At 50.9% G+C, this 16,712-nt stretch overlaps 1 protein-coding gene across 1 annotated transcript; it reads right to left on the bottom strand.

Moving 5' to 3' along the window:
- Window positions 1-532: 532 nt before the first annotated feature.
- LOC134056658 (M-phase inducer phosphatase 2-like) lies at window positions 533-4,847 on the bottom strand. The gene is made up of 14 exons (XM_062513515.1): window positions 4,735-4,847; window positions 4,267-4,578; window positions 3,795-3,836; window positions 3,466-3,502; window positions 3,235-3,339; window positions 3,057-3,165; window positions 2,682-2,812; window positions 2,347-2,520; window positions 2,140-2,235; window positions 1,757-1,819; window positions 1,552-1,650; window positions 1,001-1,134; window positions 782-893; window positions 533-658 (listed from the first exon to the last, which is right to left on the bottom strand). Exons 1-14 carry the CDS (start codon window positions 4,845-4,847, stop codon window positions 533-535), a joined length of 1,653 nt encoding a protein of 550 aa, XP_062369499.1.
- Window positions 4,848-16,712: the final 11,865 nt, after the last annotated feature.

The raw sequence follows: 16,712 nt of genomic DNA, 5'->3' as shown, positions 1-16,712 counted from the left end.
CCACCTTGTCTGTGGGGAAGCCACCACAGCCCAGGGAAACCCTATCCCTGTCCTCTGCCAGCAGCTGTCCCTGTCCCCAGAGCCCCAGAGTCCTCCATCCCAGCCTGCCCGTCCCCCCACCCCTCCGTTCCTATTGCAGAGCCCTGGTGTGGGCAGGGACAGCTCAGGAGCCAGGTTTGTTCTCCTACAATAGGAGTTTATTAACAGACATTGTAATTAACAAACCATCCTAGCAACAGACAAACACAAAAATATTAATAACAATAAACTATTTACAATAAACAAAAGATATGGAAGACCATAAATAAAAAATACTTATAGCAAAAAACAAAACAAAACCATTTGTAACAATAAACAAACGCAAAACCAATCTTAACTCTAAATACCTTCCCAAACACATCCTAACAAACAAGAGCAAGCCGAGGCGCATCCCTGGCCAAGGGAACTCTTCCTACAGTTGTTCCCCGGTGGGATGCATGGATGGATGGATGGATGGATGGATGGATGGATGGATGGATGGATGGATGGATGGTCACAGGTCCCGCCCGCGGACCAAGAGCTCCCGCCGGCCGCGCCGGCTCTGCCCGCGGAATTTGCGCAGCTCCTCCTTGAACGCCGGGTGCGCCATGGGCCGATAGTCCCGGGGCTCGCAGTGGCTCTGCAACGCACGGCTCCGTCAGCCCCATTGCAGGGAAGGGGCTCAGAGCCAGAACTGCCCCTCCCCACTGCCGTGCGCCCCCCTCAGCTCCTGCCAGCGAGGGGACACCGGGAGGGGACTCACCGGGAACTGGAAGAAGAACTCGCGGTACCCCCCGTTCAAGACGTAGAGCTCAGGGTACTGCAGCTGCGGGTACTCGTGGCAGGACCGATCCCTCTCCCGCAGGAACTTGCACCTGTGACTCAGGGAAAGGCCACGGGATCAGCCCCGTGCGGGGATCCAGGCGTGCCTGGGGGACGGGCAGACCCCAAAGTGCCCTCCCCCCACCGAGGCATCGCTCACATTTTGGGGCCCCTTTCAACAGAGAACTCGCAGTGGAAGATGACGATCACCCTCTTGCTGCTGTCCAGCGCCACACTGGGCTGCTCCAGCAGGAATTCCTCCACATCCCGCTGCAGCGGCAGGTTGACAGCACCCTGGGGACGGACACACGAGGCACCTTTCTCCACTCTGCCTCCCATTTCATTTTCTGCAGGGACCCACGGACGCTGCCCCACAGCCTCCCCCACTGTCATGCTCCTCTTTCCAGCTGGGAATCAACCTTTTAGGGAGTGTCTTGACACTCCCCTTGGGGCTGCTCTGTCCCTCTGGGCAGCTCTGTACCCTTCCTGAGGGGCTGCTCAAGCTCTCTGGAGGCTCAGAGTACCTCTGGTGAGGCTGCTTTACTCCTCTCTGGGAGCTCTATATCTTTGCTTCATCTCTCAGAGGGTACTCAACAAATCCCGGGCGATCCTGAACCCCTTGCTGGCGTTATGCTCAACCCCTCGTGGCGGTTCCTCCCGTTCCTCCCAGTCCCAGGAGCACAGAGGGCGGGGGGAGCGTGGAGTTCTGACCGTGATGTGGCCCCCCTCGTATTCGTAGGGGTACCGGCAGTCCACCACGATGCTGCTCTCGAGGAAGCTGCTGAAGTGCCCCGTCAGCACTGCCACCAGCTGCGGGGGGAACAAGTCACCAAGGGGGGACACACGGGGGCAGGTGGGGGGTGGAATAGGCAGGCAGCCCCTTGGGGGGCCTGGCAAAGGGTGACTGTCCCCTTACCGTGCCAGGGGAGATGTACTTCAGGCTTGGGTCCTTCCCTTCCACCGTCGGCAGGAGGTGAGGCTGGAGGAGAGAGGATGCGGGGTCATCCCTGTCCTAGGGACACGTCCTGGGGGTGGCACCTGTCCCCCCAGCCCAGGAGCTCCCAGTGGTCAGTTCTGCACCCACAGGAGGGGAAAGGGCAGATACATGTGGCCGTGGCATTGGCATGGACCCAGAGGAGCAGTGATGGGGCTCTTTATCCAGTGCAGGGACTGCATGCTGGGCAGTCACAGCCCTGTGTCCCCAGCCTAGGGCCACCAGCTGGCTTTGGGCTCTTGCAGGGCTCCAGTGATGGTCCCTGTTCCCAATAATGCAGCCCTGCCCCATCCTCGTGGCTCTACCATGGAGAAGTCCCCAATGAGCTCCTTCTCATCGCTGGCCAGCACTTTCTCCATCTCCTCAAGCTGGGCGGATCTGGAAGGCTCCAGCCCCACTCCCTGTGGAGACACACACAGCCCCAGATGACATCAGAGGCTCTGGAACAGCAGGGACGTGGCCCAGTGCTGCTGGACAGGCTGGTCCCACTCCTCCCCTTCCCCATCACCCACCAACTGCACCGACGCCTCCTGGTCAGGACTGCCAGACACCCTCTTCTGCTTCTTAGCCTTGACAGGGGTGCCCCTGTGCGAGGGCTGTCCCCGCTTCAGGACGGGCCTGGGGACACTGCCGGGCAGCCAGGACGAGCGGAAGAGCTGCCGGCACTGGCTGCGCTTCCCCGCACGCTGTGGGGAGAGCCCGTGCTGCTGCCTGGGGTGTTGGGAGCCCCCAGCAGCAGGGCTGGTGCTGCTCACCAACCAGCCCCCACCTCAGGGACCTTGGGCCCCTTTGGAGACCCCGAGAGGGGACTGTGGGGCTCCATCCTATGCCAAAGGCTGCCACATACCAGCTTTGCCTCCTCCTTCTTCATCACTGGCGTGGTCAGCCCGTTCTCCATCCCCTGGCACATGGTGGCATCGCTCTGCCAGAGCACCAGCTGGGGGGACTTGGGGGAGAAGCAGAGGAGATGGTGAAGGGGACAAGTCCTGTCAGCTGCTTTCCACCCCCACGCAGGGATGGATCCCGTACCCAAGCTCCATCCACCTCCCAGTGCATTCCAGGCTTGCAGTCAGGGTGTCCCAATGACCTCCCAGCCCGCCCATCTCCCACATCCGCAGGCCCCCACCCATGGGGAGGTTGTGGCGGCAGCTCCAACGCGTCCAGCCGCAGGATCAGCCATTCTTGGTGCCCTCCCGAGCCCTCCAGTCTCTCACCAGCAGTTCTGGTGTGCGGGAAGGGCTCTTGGCAAGAAGGTTCCTCCTGGCAGCCCCATGGCCGGCGGGCAGCCGGTCCCGCTGGCCCGGCCTCTGCAGCTTTTTGGGGCCAAAGCCCTCCTGCAGCGGGGGAAGACACGGGATCAGCACCCCTCTGCCCCCTCCCTGACCCCCAGGTCCCGCTGCCCCCTCATCCTCGGGCTCCGTCTGGCGCTGCTGCACTCTGTCCCTGCGCACCTGGAGCTGGGAGATGTCCTTCAGGACCGGTCTGGCTTCCAGCTGACACTTCTGTGGGACAGCCAGGGGGTGAGAGGTGCTGCACAGGTGCGGGATCCCTGCCCCCGCTGCTGGCTCCATCTTCCTCCTCCCTGCTCGTCCGGGGACTCGGCAGGATCCTGCACAGCCTCCAGCACCTACCGGCAAGGAGTGCATCCTCTGGCCAAGGAGCTTCCTGCTGCAAGAGGAGGGAAAGGAAAGGGTGGAATGAAAGCGCTGTGTCCCACCCCTCTGCCACTGTCACCTCTGTCCCCTACGTCCTCAGGGTGGGGTAACAGCTCCCCGGGGCAGCCACAGCTCCCCAAAGGAACCTGGGGCAGGTACTGAACGAACACCAATGGCCTGAGTGGGTGGGACCCCAGCAGGGGCACGGGGACAGCCTGGCTCTTGGGTCTGGGACAGGGACAGCCTGAGCACGGGGACAGCCTAGCATTCGTGTCCTGCCGCAAGGACACAGCCCCTCCACTTACTCTTTGAGACGTCTCCCAGAGTTCGGCATCATTTTCTGGAAGCTGTGGGGAGAGCAGAGATGAGCTTTATGGGGGGATGGCATCCGCATCCCTGCCCAGGCAGCCCAGGTTGTCACCTCCCAGACACAGACTGGGGGACACAGCCGGGCTTAGACCGAGCCCTGCTGCTCGGGAGAGGCAGGGCCAGGGCCAGGGCCAGGGCCAGGGCCAGGGCCAGGGCCAGGAGGTGTCCCCGGGGGGACACGGGGATGGGGCCACTCACTTTTCCCTCACGGCTGCGGAGCTCTGCTGTGTGGGGGAGTCCGGTGCCAGTGCTGCGGGAACAAGGGACAGGGATAGCCGCGGTGTGGGGATCGGGGAGCTGGCCGCAGCCCAGGACAGCGGGCAGGATGGGTCAGGGCAGGGAGGCCCCCAGCAGGCGGGTGGCAGCGCCGTCGGGAGCAGCGGTCCCGCATGGAATGCTGCGCGTCACCCCGAGCAGGGTCCCCAGCGGAGCGGCTCCTGGCTGAGCCCCAGGGACCGCAGGCACGGGCTCCTGCCCATCACTCCCCAAAAAGCCTCGAGCCCCTCGGACCCCCCTCCCACACCTTCGGCACGACCCCAGAGCCAGCAGCGGTTGGGGACGGCTGTGGGGCGGAGCAGCCGCAGTCCCTCACCTGGATCCGTGGGCTGCGAGGACACCGAGTCCCCGGGGCAGTCCGAGGCCAGCGGCTCCGGGGACAGCGTGTGCCACAGCCGCGGGAGGGGCAGCGCCCCGCGTCCCCTCTGAGGGGTGTCCTGGTACCTGCAGGCGGACAAGTGTCGGTGACACGGGGCAGTGTCCGTGGCCCGGGTGCCCCTTCTTGCCCCGGCGAGGCGGGGGCAGGAGCTGAAGGAGGGATCCCAAAAAGCGTCCTTTGGCACGAGCCCCGGACAAAGGCACCCCGGCCACCCCCGTCACCTGTCCGGGACCGCCGGGTCAGCCCTATCCAGTGACAGCGGCGTGAGCGCGGCTGTGCCCGGGGAGGGCAGAGGGGAGATGGCCGCCAGCCCGCGGCCACCGCGCAGTGACATGGCCCGGGCAGGGACCGAGAGAGCGAGCTCCGGCAAGTAACCGGGGACGGGGGACAAGAGACGGCAAGAAGTAAGAGGTGCAAAGAGATGGCAGTGAGAGGCGGGAGTTGATAAAAGGCGATAAGAGGCGATAAAAGGTGACAAAAAGTGATAAAAGGTGGCCGGAGGCGACAGGAGGCGAGCAGAGGTGACAGGTGCCACCCGCGCCGCTCCCGCTTAGAGCAGTAACAGGAATAACAACACCAGCGGCAGCCGCAGCCAATGGGAGGCCGCGGCGCGCACGAGGCGACTCCCCCAGCCAATGGGAGGTCGCAGTGGGCGCGAGGGCCAAAGAGAGGCGCGCGAGGCGCTTGGGGGCGGAGCCGCAGACGAGGGGGCGGTTTCAGAGGCGAAAGGGGGCGTGTCCAGCAGGAAAAGGGCGTGGCCAGCGCTGCCCTCACGACGGGCGGGGCCGCGCCCTGTCAGTGCAGGGGACACTCGGTCCCTCCCGTGTCTCCTGCAGCGCGACAAACTTGTGCCCTAATGCCACCCTCACAACCCCGACTGCCACATGCAGCCACAAGAACGCAAGCTTGAAATCTTGGACCTTCTTAATAGCGGACTTTCTTTTTTTAAAGGCGGCTGTGAATGGCCTGCTCTGTGTACCAGCCAGAAAACTCTTACTTCTGTATTAAACGTAACCAAAATCAGTTAATTGTGCTTAAAGCTGCTTGATTCCTTTGCTCTTGCAAGCACGCCCTTGAGTCCCTAGTGTTTATTTCCCCTGTGCTTCCAGCCTGCCTCAGTTTCCTCATGGATGCGCCAGAAGTGTTGGAATTTTAAGAGAGCTAAGTAGAGACCTGGGGGGGGGGGGGGGGGGGGGGGTGCGGAAATCACAGTCTGGAACTAATCTCGCTTTTCTCCCACTTGGAGATCAAACGTGCCGAAGGAGCCCAGCCCCACGGGTGTTTGGAGTCCAAACTTCACGGGTGTTTGGAAGGCGCTGTTCCACTGCTGAGAGCCAGCAGCTCTGACACAGCCCTGCAAAAAGCACCAGTTCCTCCTGCTAACAGCAAATTCTATGTATTTTTATGTGTGTACATATATATATATATATATACACACATTTATATATAGAACAGGAATTCTGAGAAAGCTCTGTGCCACTCTAGTGACATTTTATGCTGTTCAAGTCTTGTCAACTGCTGCCTTAAAACATTTGAAGAGCTGAAAGGGGATTTGACACAGAATGAAGTTGCAGATGATTTTAGCAAAGATCCTCAGTTTAGCCATTTTGTGGAGTCATTTCTTCTGCTCTTCTGAGTGGCGATTTGCATTGCTGTTTTCTGCTTTATCTGCTCAGTTTTGGGGCAGGTTAAGTGGCCTTCCTTGTATGCCACAGCCCCTTTATTGCTGACCCCCACAACCTTTTCTTTAATTGAGGGCACACCTCTTGGCCCATGTGTGTGTGCAGATGCCCCTTCCAAGAGCTTGAAAATAGGATTATTGATGGGCAGCTTGGGAGGGAGCAGGACACGGGTGTGGGGACCAGGAGGCACAAATGGGGAGCCAGGAGGATTTGGGGGATATTTTTTGGGTTCTCTCGCGGGGCCAAACCAAAGCAAAGGCAAGGCCCAACACAAATATCCAGGCCACTGTCACCTGGCTGGGGAAGGGGGCTCATAGAAAAGCCCCTCTAGGGAGCGGATCAGGAATGTGGGAAAGTGGAGGGGAGGATGGAAGGATGACTGAAGCACTTGGCACTGGGTGGCCACTTGCCAGGGTCAGAATGGGGGACCCTTGTGCTGCCCGATCCCAAAGAGTAAAACTCAAATCAACAAAGTTGTTTTGTGCGGTGCTTTATTCAGGGCCCGGGGACCTGAGGACTAGCGTCCAAAGTCAAAGTCCCAACCCCTTAGTGAATCTTACACAGTTTTATACCCTTTTACAAATCTTGCTTCACCATGGCTACATGCTATGGTCCACGTACTTCACATCAAAGGCAGCAGTCATTTTCGAGATAACATTTCTAAAGGTTATAACTCTTGCACGCCTGCCTAAGTTAAGACAATAAGATACCTTTCTAACGGTTATAAATCCTACATGCTTGTCTAAACTAGAACTATAGATTAATCCCACACCTGTTTATTGTACTTCATCAGTAAATTCCCTACTGTTTCTGTAAATAACCAGTTGGTCCTTCTTCGCCCCACTGGTCCTTAACTCATTATTCTGTAGTTCAGCACATTTCCAGGCTTAGTTCCCAGGGCCTACCTTGTACTAGCTACAAACTGCAGCCTTAGCATTACTACCACTAACTATTAAATCTATATGTATATGCTAACAACTCCCCCCTTTTGAGCATCCTTCAATCTTCTGCAAGGATGCTCAACTTCTTCCCTCCATTCTTCATGTAACCGTCTCTAAGCACGAAGGAGGCGGTGTGTTCCCAGCCGGTTGTCCGTTCCTGGTCATAGCCTTCATTATTCTCCGGGTATGAATTCCTTCTCTGGTGATTACTCCTAGAAGACATCTGTAAACTCCATACACAACTCCAATTAATATCAACAATATTATTGCATATTGAACAATTGAGGATATCCAACCAGAGACCTGGATCCCTAAAGAGCTGAATATTGCTCCAATCCAGTTATGTTCCGCATCTTTTGCTATTTCCCTAGTTTTAGATTCAATATTCTCCAATTGATCTATATCTTTTTCTACTTCCTTTGTCACATTTGGGATGTGAATACAGCAATGATCTGTTTTCCCATGCAGATATCCACAAACTCCATGCTCTCTTAGTAACAGCATATCTAATGCCATCCGGTTTTGCAATGTCATCCGAGTAGTTGCCTGTAATTGTGAATTTAAATCTTTAAATCCCTTCTTGGTGGCTGCTGCTAATCTTTCGGTCTGTCCCAGGAGTCTATACAACATTTCCCTATTTCGATATGTGGAGATAGGTGCAAATAAAGATTCTAGTGCCCATCCGAATTTTACTCCCCCTGACGGTTCATGCCACTCATTTTCTTCAATAATTTCATCTCCTATGTCTCTCCTTTGCCTGGCCTGTATTTCTTGTTTATTAAGTTTAGATTGTTTCCAGAATGGACATAAGGTAGGAACTCCTAAAGTTATTTGAGTTACCATCCCATCAATGGGCATATGAGTGGTCCATTTCCCATGTCCCATTACCCAGACTAAGTTACCAGGGCTTCTGATAGTGGTAGTTTTGCAATCTACTTGTTTGTTACCGGCCATCTCTCCCCTAATTGTATGATTGTACCCTCTACATTCACATCCCCACTTGAGTAACACTCTTACTGGTACCAAACCTATTTCTGCTTCAGGAGTATCACAAGTAATAACTCGTGAACAATTCCATACCTCTGTTGTCCCAGTTGATGTCCTCTGAGCTGTCTCTGTTGTTAATACTCTAGTATAGGTCTGGTTCTTATTTCCTATCCATTGAATGCACCAATTCACAGTTCCTAGGTAACTATATGTCTCTAATAAACTTGGTCCCCAAATTGCTCCCCAATCGTCTTCTAAAGACTGTGATTGCGTAATGTTTTGACATACTTCTTCATTTCTTGTGCGTTTTACCTGCCTCCAAACCTTATTACAGGGTTCCCTTATTGGTCCTTCCACAATGCATTTGTTCATTTTACTAACCCACGCATAGTAGCCTGGCATTTGCTGGCAATCTTTTTCCAACATATTCCTAATTAATTGGCATCCTTCCTTCTTTTCTACATACTCCTTTGGTATCAATTTACAACTCCAAGTAAAATCCACAAATGCCCTGGGTAAGGTTTTTACTGGGATGATTCCCCACGGTATCGGCTCCCCGGCTGCCTGTGGTAAAGGTAAACAGGCTGTAATCGAGGAAACATTCTGCACTTTACCAAAGTCCCGAATTAATCCTACTATCAAATTTTCCTGTTCCTGACTGCGGGGAAATGTTACATCTATGGCTCGAGTTCTTCTGTGAGTTCCTCTGATGCTATTAAGATAAACTGCAGTTATTGCATGTCCCCGCCCACTATAGACCCCACGTTGGCCAGTGATTCCACCTCTCAAATGCGACCAAGCCCTGACGTTTCGTATTCCAAAGTCACCCATTTCTCCACATGAGACTATACACAAGTATCTACTTCCGAATTTCCCAATCTTCAGATCAGTAATATTTAACCATCCTCCTCCCACGGTTCCTTCGGACCACCAGCTAACTCCTTCGCTGATTTGATTCCACATTCCCTGAGAATTTTCCCTCCACCACTTAACTTGTATCCCATATTCACACTCGTTTTCCAATCGGAAAGTACAATTCATTCGCAAAGGAGGACTGTCCCACATGTCTACATAGGTTGAGGTTGGAATGACCTCAACATCCCCCTTCTTGGTACCATCCCCTAATAATGACATTACCCGTAATTTCAAGTTACCGTAGTCGAAACTATCTCTGATCCAGACTCCACATAAATACTTGTCTTCAGATCCCGATGTTACATTTATCAATTGTAGGGTAGTGTTTCCCATTTGTGTTTTCATATCCCAAGTTGTGACAATACCTGTGTCTACCCAATCCATATCCTTTTTCCATCTTACATTGACTTCTTTGGATCCAGCTCCCTGGTCATCGGTGAATGAACAAGTCAGATTTACATTCATTCCTTCAACCGCCATAGTCACCGGCTCTAGAACAGTAATAACAACAGATTCATGAGTTAAAGTTACTTGACATGACATGATCAGTCCAATGATTAAGATGTAGGCCTTGGGTCGGTGGGTTTGGCTCGAATAACCATCTTGGTGGAAGACAGTGGCTGCACTTCCCAATGAGTAGGGACTTTCTTGATCCGGGTGTAGTGGATCCAGTTGTTGATGCCCTCGACTTTTGCCGCCGTGAAGGTTGTCATAATCACCTGACGTGGACCCTCCCATGATTCCTTCAAGGGGTCCGTGCTCCAGTTCTTTACATACACCCGGTCTCCTGGTTGGATGTCATGGACTGGATTTTCCAGCGGCAGAGGGCGGTTCCACTGCAAAGCACCTCTCAAAGCTGTAAGAGTCTTGTTAAGAGATAGAACATAGTTAAAGAGCATTTGGTCCCCAACCACGTGAGGATCACCTTTTAATGTTGTTGCATGATATGGTCTGCCATATAGTATTTCATATGGACTTACTCCTACCTTTTCCCTGGGTTTAATCCTGATTCTTAACAAAGCCAATGGTAATGCTTGCGGCCATTGAATCTTAGCTTCTTGACAGATTTTCTTAATCTGACCTTTCAATGTCTGATTCATTCTTTCTACCTGCCCACTTGATTGAGGTCTCCATGGGGTATGTAAATTCCATTGAACATCAAGCACTCGTGCTATGTTTTGTACTATTCCAGCCACAAAATGTGGTCCCCTATCTGATGAAATTCCCAGGGGTACTCCAAACCTAGGAATAATTTCCCTTAATAAAGTTTTGACCACCTCCTTAGCCTGGTTAGTTCTGCACGGAAAAGCTTCGGGCCATCCCGAAAAAGTACATACATATACCAGAAGGTATCTGTACCCTTGAGCCCTGGGCAACTCTGAAAAGTCAACCTGCCAATAATCACCTGGCTCTGGTCCTACCTGTAATTTTCCTAATTGAATCTGCTTCCTCACTACGGGATTGTTCTTTATACAGACTGGGCACATTGCATTAACTCGTTTAGCTAAAGTCAACATCTGGTTAGAAATGATTTCTTTCTTTAAAAATTTAACCAATACCTCTGCCCCCCAGTGGCATTTGTTGTGCTCTGCTTCTAAAATTATTTTCATGATCTTGACAGGTACTAATACTTGCCCTATGTCGGTCACATACCACCCTAACGCGTTCTTCTGGGCATTCACAAGTCTGGCCAGTCTTTCATCTTCTAAGGAGTAATTGGGCTTCTGCTCTAGGTGAGGAGTGACTGGGCTTACCTTTGTCGGAATCAATGCCAATTGTGTCCAAACCTCACGTGCCACTTTCCGAGCAGTAGCATCTGCTAGATTATTTCCTTGGAAAATTTTTCCTTCTTCCTTCTGATGTCCTCTCACATGCATTACTGCTACTGCAGCTGGTTTATGCACAGCATCCAAAAGAGATAGGATTTCGTTTCGATGTTTTATAGATGTCCCTTGAGAACTTAACAGTCCTCTTTCTTTCCATAATGCTCCATGGACATGCAGAACTCCAAATGCATATTTAGAGTCAGTCCATATATTTACCTTCTTTCCTTGACTCAAAACCAAGGCGCGAATCAAAGCCACAATCTCTGCTTTCTGCGCTGATGTTCCCGGGGTGAGGGCTTTAGCTTCCACGACCTGGAGGAGCGTTACCACCGCATAACCCGCATACCTGGTCCCATTCTCGACGAAACTGGATCCATCTGTAAACAGTTCCCAGTCCGGAGACTCCAATGGCACGTCTTTCAGGTCAGTGCGGCTAGCGAAGACTTGTTCAATGACTTCCACACAGTCGTGGGTCAATTCGCCTTCTTCCTGCTCACTGCGGAGAAATTCTGCTGGATTGATATGGTTAGTTACTTTTAGCTCAACATCATCTTGTTCCCTTAATATTGCTTGATATTGCAACATTCTGCTGGAGGACAACCAATGCCCCCCTTTTTGTTCCAGAACTGTTATCACCATGTGAGGTACAAACACTTCTATTTTCTTACCCAAAGTCAATTTTCTTGATTCCTGAATCAATAGTACAGTAGCTGCCACGGCTCACAAACAGGACGGCCATCCAGAGCTGACTGCATCTAGTTGTTTCAAAAAATAGCCGACCGGACGCTTCCATGATCCCAGCTTTTGTGTGAGTACTCCTAAAGCCAGTCTCTGTCTCTCATTTACATATAATTGAAAGTCCTTGGTTAAATCAGGTAGTCCCAATGCCGGGGCTTCTTTTAGTGCTTGCTTTAGCCCTTGGAATGCATTCTGCTGTGGCTTGTCCCACCGTAACTGTGTCTCTTTTAGTGCCTCATATAAGGGTTTGGCCAGGAGTCCGAAATTCGGGATCCACAGCCGGCACCATCCTACCATTCCTAGAAAGGATCTTAGTTCCTGATGATTTCGGGGAATAGGTATGGTGCAGATGGCTTCAATTCTATTTGCCCCTAATCGCCTTACTCCTTGTGTTATTTCACAGCCCAAATATAACACACTTGTCCGGATGAGCTGGGCCTTTTCTTTCGAGACCCGATATCCAGCCTGGCCTAGCATGTTCAATAAGCCTATAGTTAAATTCAGGCAAATGTCCCTTTCTTCTGTGGCCAGGAAAATGTCATCTTCATATTGAAGTATTACATGAGAAAAGGGAGATTCTTTTACCTGTGTTGTTTGCCATTCCTCCAATTCCTTGGCTAACTGGTTCCCAAATATTGTGGGGGAATTCTTGAATCCTTGCGGAAGTCGTGTCCAAGTAAGCTGTTTCTTCCGGCCAGAGTCAGGGTCTTCCCACTCGAATGCAAAATATTTCCTACTTTCAAATGCCAGAGGGATGCAGAAGAAAGCGTCTTTTAAATCAATTACTGTAAACCATTGAAATCTTTCAGACACAGATGTTAACAAAGTATAGGGGTTTGCCACCACTGGGTGGATATCCTTGGTTATATTATTTATAGCTCTCAGATCCTGAACTAACCTATATTTACCATTGGGTTTTCGTACTGGAAAAATTGGGGTATTAAATTCTGACTCACATTCTTGCAAAATACCTTGGATTAAGAATTGAGCAATCATGGGGGCTACTCCTTTCCTAGCTTCTAACTTAATCGGATATTGTCTAATCCTTACCGGTTGGACTCCCTCCTTTAGCTCAACCACTACTGGTTGAGCTGCCTTAGACTTACCTGGAGTGCCGGTTTCCCAAACCCAAGGTACCACTGCCTGTTCAACCTCTTCGGGAATTGGGGTGGGCTCTACCTCCTTAATCACAAATAGTCTAGATATCTCTTTATCAGGAATTTCTAATTTCACTCGTCCTCCTTCAAATAATATTCTCACGTTTAGGAGAGATAACAGATCTCTTCCAAACAGTGACTCTGGGCAATTAGGCATATACAGGAATTGATGATCAAATTCTTTTCCCCCGAATTTTATGTCTAACGGCTGCAAAAATGTCCTCTCTTCTACTTGCCCAGTTGCCCCTATTACTTGAATTTTTACATCACTTAATAACCCTAATTTTGTATTCAAAACCGAATGTGTTGCTCCCGTATCAACTCTAAATTCTCGTTCTTGTCCCCCTACCTCCAATACTACCTTCAGATCCTGATCTAGTCAGCTCTGATTTTGATAGTCCCCTAACACAAATGCTTGAGCGACATCTACCAGCTCCGTGGTAGCTCCTGCGTTTCCCATAGGATTTACATTTCCCACATTACCCATTCCCCATTTGACTGGACATTCATTTTTCCAGTGTCCTAACTGTCTGCAGAAGGCGCATTGATTAGGACCCAATTTTCCTTGCCCCCCGAAGGGATTTCCCAATCCTCCCATTGCTCCCCTTCCCAAATTCTGCTGAATTATGCCCCTTCCTCGACCCATACCACCCTGGCCCCGTCCTCGTCCTCTTGGGCTTCCTCCCGTAGCGTGTTGCAATACTGCTAAAATATTTGCCTGATGTCTCTTTGCTGTCTCTTTTTCTCTATTATTATATACCTTCCATGCCACTTCTAGCATTTTCTCTAGGTTCCGAGTGTCCTCCCCTTCTAACTTTTGCAGCTTTTTCCTAATATCATCCTGAGATTGCCCCATAAAAATCAAAGCCAACTGTAATTTCCCTGCCTCCCCGTCAACCTCTAAATTAGTAAATCTGCGTGCAGTTTCCTTCAGCCGCTCCAGGAATGCTGATGGGGACTCACTTTTATCCTGTCTTATGGAATACAATTTTGACCAATTCATTGTTTTTGGCATCCCCGTTCTAATCCCTTCTATTATTAATTCTTGATAAACTTGAAGTCTTTTCCAACCCCGACTGGTGTTAGGATCCCACCCGGGGTCCTCTCTCGGGACCAAGTCATTTAGAGTTCCATCCGTCATTTGTACCCTCAACATTTCCCTGGCTCGTTCTGTCATTGCCCGTAACACCATCTCTTTCTCGGTTGAATCCCTCAATGTATCTAGTAACACCTGTAAATCATTCCAATCAGGATTTTGTGTTTTTATTATCATTTTTACCACTCGAGCAACCTTGTCCAGATCCTCCCGGTATGACCCTGCTGCTTGTTTCCAAATTATCAGATCCCCAGGTGAGAACGGGACTTTAATAACCACCTTCTCACCTTGAGGTCCCATAGCTTCCCTTAAAGGGGCTATCAGTTGGGGTTTTTCCCTATTTTTCCTCCCTTGTCTAGTTCTTTCTGCAATAGGGGTTCTCGGTATATTACGGGTATGACCAGGAGATGGCTCCCCAGGACAAGGTATTATCGATTCCTGGGAGCCCTTCCCCATTTCTGGGGTTTGTATTATTTCTCTTTCTTCTTTATCACTATCTTCCTCTTCCGAAGCTAATTCTGCAGGAGGGGCACTAGGAGCTACAAGCAAAGATAGGTCCTCTTCCTGGCTTGTCAGCTTTGTCAAACAACCATTACACCTATTCCTTTGCCTACAACCTTGACAATTTTGTTCCTCTACCTGTAATACCATAATACCACATTCTTTCTGCCATTTGGGTTTGCCTTTTAGGGTATAAAACAAATCCAAATAAGGAATCTCATCCCATTTTTCATTTTCCCGTAAAAACTGCATTAACGGGGATATCACACCAGGGTCAATAGACCCATTGAGGGGCCACCCCGAACTTCCAGTTTCATATTGTGGCCACCAATGATTACAATAGTCAATCATCCTTTCCCTTTTTAACTCTTGATGGAACCCTTCTCTTTTCCAACGCCCCAACAAACATCCTAACGGAGTATTTTCCGGAACCTTTTCATTAGATTGAACCAAAGCTTTGAACGTTTTAAATGGCATCATAATAACACAATCACACAATACTATCTCACAAACACACTTCCAACAGTCACAGCTACAACAGATATTGATTATCAAATTATTAACCAATAAACCAACAGATACTGATTATCGAATTATTAACCAACAAACCAACAGACACTGATTATCAAATTATCAACCAACAAACCAACAGACACTGATTATCAAATTATTAACCAACAAACCAATAACCAACCAAACTTGCCACTTCTCGACGCCGCGAGGGGCAAGTGCCGATCCTGCGCAGCTTTCGCCGCGTCTAACGGTCAGCGCCTAGGCTTTACCAACCAGAGACGTCTTCCGCCCAACCCTGCGAGGATCGCCGCCTCGACTTATCAGGCAGGCACCGAAACCAAATAATAAAGCACCTTTGGGCTTACCTGTTACAGTTGTCCGTCAGGCGCGGGGTCGGGCGCGGGTCGATGACTCCCCAGGAATCACCTGGTGCCGGCGTGGAGTGGATCAGCTCGCGAACCGCCCCAGCCACCTCCGGAGTCCTGCCGCGGTCGCCAAAAACTGCTGCCCGATCCCAAAGAGTAAAACACAAATCAACAAAGTTGTTTTGTGCGGTGCTTTATTCAGGGCCCGGGGACCTGAGGACTAGCGTCCAAAGTCAAAGTCCCAACCCCTTAGTGAATCTTACACAGTTTTATACCCTTTTACAAATCTTGCTTCACCATGGCTACATGCTATGGTCCACATACTTCACATCAAAGGCAGCAGTCATTTTCGAGATAACATTTCTAAAGGTTATAACTCTTGCATGCCTGCCTAAGTTAAGACAATAAGATACCTTTCTAACGGTTATAAATCCTACATGCTTGTCTAAACTAGAACTATAGATTAATCCCACACCTGTTTATTGTACTTCATCAGTAAATTCCCTACTGTGTCTGTAAATAACCAGTTGGTCCTTCTTCGCCCCACTGGCCCTTAACTCATTATTCTGTAGTTCAGCACATTCCCAGGCTTAGTTCCCAGGGCCTACCTTGTACTAGCTACAAACTGCAGCCTTAGCATTACTACCACTAACTATTAAATCTATATGTATATGCTAACACTTGTGTTAAGGACACCCACCCCTTCCAGACCCCACAGCCATGGGGATCCCACAGAGCTCTGTCCCCCAGAAAATTATTGCCACAGCCCTGGGGGTCCTGCAAAGACCAGAAGCGCCCCCCTCTCATGAGGGTGACATGGCTTTGGGGGTCCCAGGCAGAGGGATGAGGTGTTACTGGCCTGGGGGTCCTGATGAGCACAGCCACACTCACAAGGGGCGTCAATACCTTGGGGATCCCATGGACAGGGAGCTTAATCACTACAGGAGGGTCTCAGAACATGAGGGATTAATGCTCCTGAGTGTCTTGATGAACCCTAACCCCCAAATGGGGGCTGCCACACTTTCTGGGAGTCCTGCTGGGAGGAATGAGTGTCGCAGCTCAGAGGGGAATGCTGCAAAGTTCAGGAGACCTCCTGAGAAAAGAGAGTGTCCTGGCTGCGGGGGTCCCACAGCAGCCCCAAGTTTCCCAGGGGTCCTGCCAAGCTGTCCTGGTTTGAAGGACAGGTGTTTGCCAAGGAAAGCAGAAGCTTCCTCTTGGACTGAAAGAAAATGTGATTCTTCCGATTATTATAATTTTGGAATTAAGAGAGCTCTCAGGCAAAGATATGGGGGTAGGAATAACAGTTCTTTACTAGTATATTTAACAAGACAAACAAGAACAACAAGAGCTATGAAATTACCCACAAACAGAACAGTAACTCAGTCCCAGTGTTTTTTGGCTGCAGGCACCTTTTCCCTGAGCTGCAGTTCCCAGTGCTGGGGGCGGGCAGGTCCCGCAGAGCCGCAGGAGGGCTGGGG

Source organism: Cinclus cinclus, chromosome Z, assembly GCF_963662255.1.
Source record: "Cinclus cinclus chromosome Z, bCinCin1.1, whole genome shotgun sequence".
Taxonomy (NCBI): Eukaryota; Metazoa; Chordata; class Aves; order Passeriformes; family Cinclidae; genus Cinclus; species Cinclus cinclus.
The sequence above is the reverse complement of the archived record's forward strand: the minus strand, read 5'-3'. Positions and strand labels throughout refer to the sequence as shown.

Bases quoted from the DNA above. Each gene is read 5' to 3' on its own strand.
- LOC134056658 (XM_062513515.1), bottom strand. From the start codon at position 4,847: ATGTCACTGCGCGGTGGCCGCGGGCTGGCGGCCATCTCCCCTCTGCCC. The intron at 3,837-4,266 runs GTGACGCGCAGC...CTCTCCCCACAG, and splicing joins CGCTGGGGACCCTGCTCGGG to CTTCCAGAAAATGATGCCGA. The intron at 2,236-2,346 runs GTGGGTGATGGG...GTGTCTCCACAG, and splicing joins AGGAGGCGTCGGTGCAGTTG to GGAGTGGGGCTGGAGCCTTC.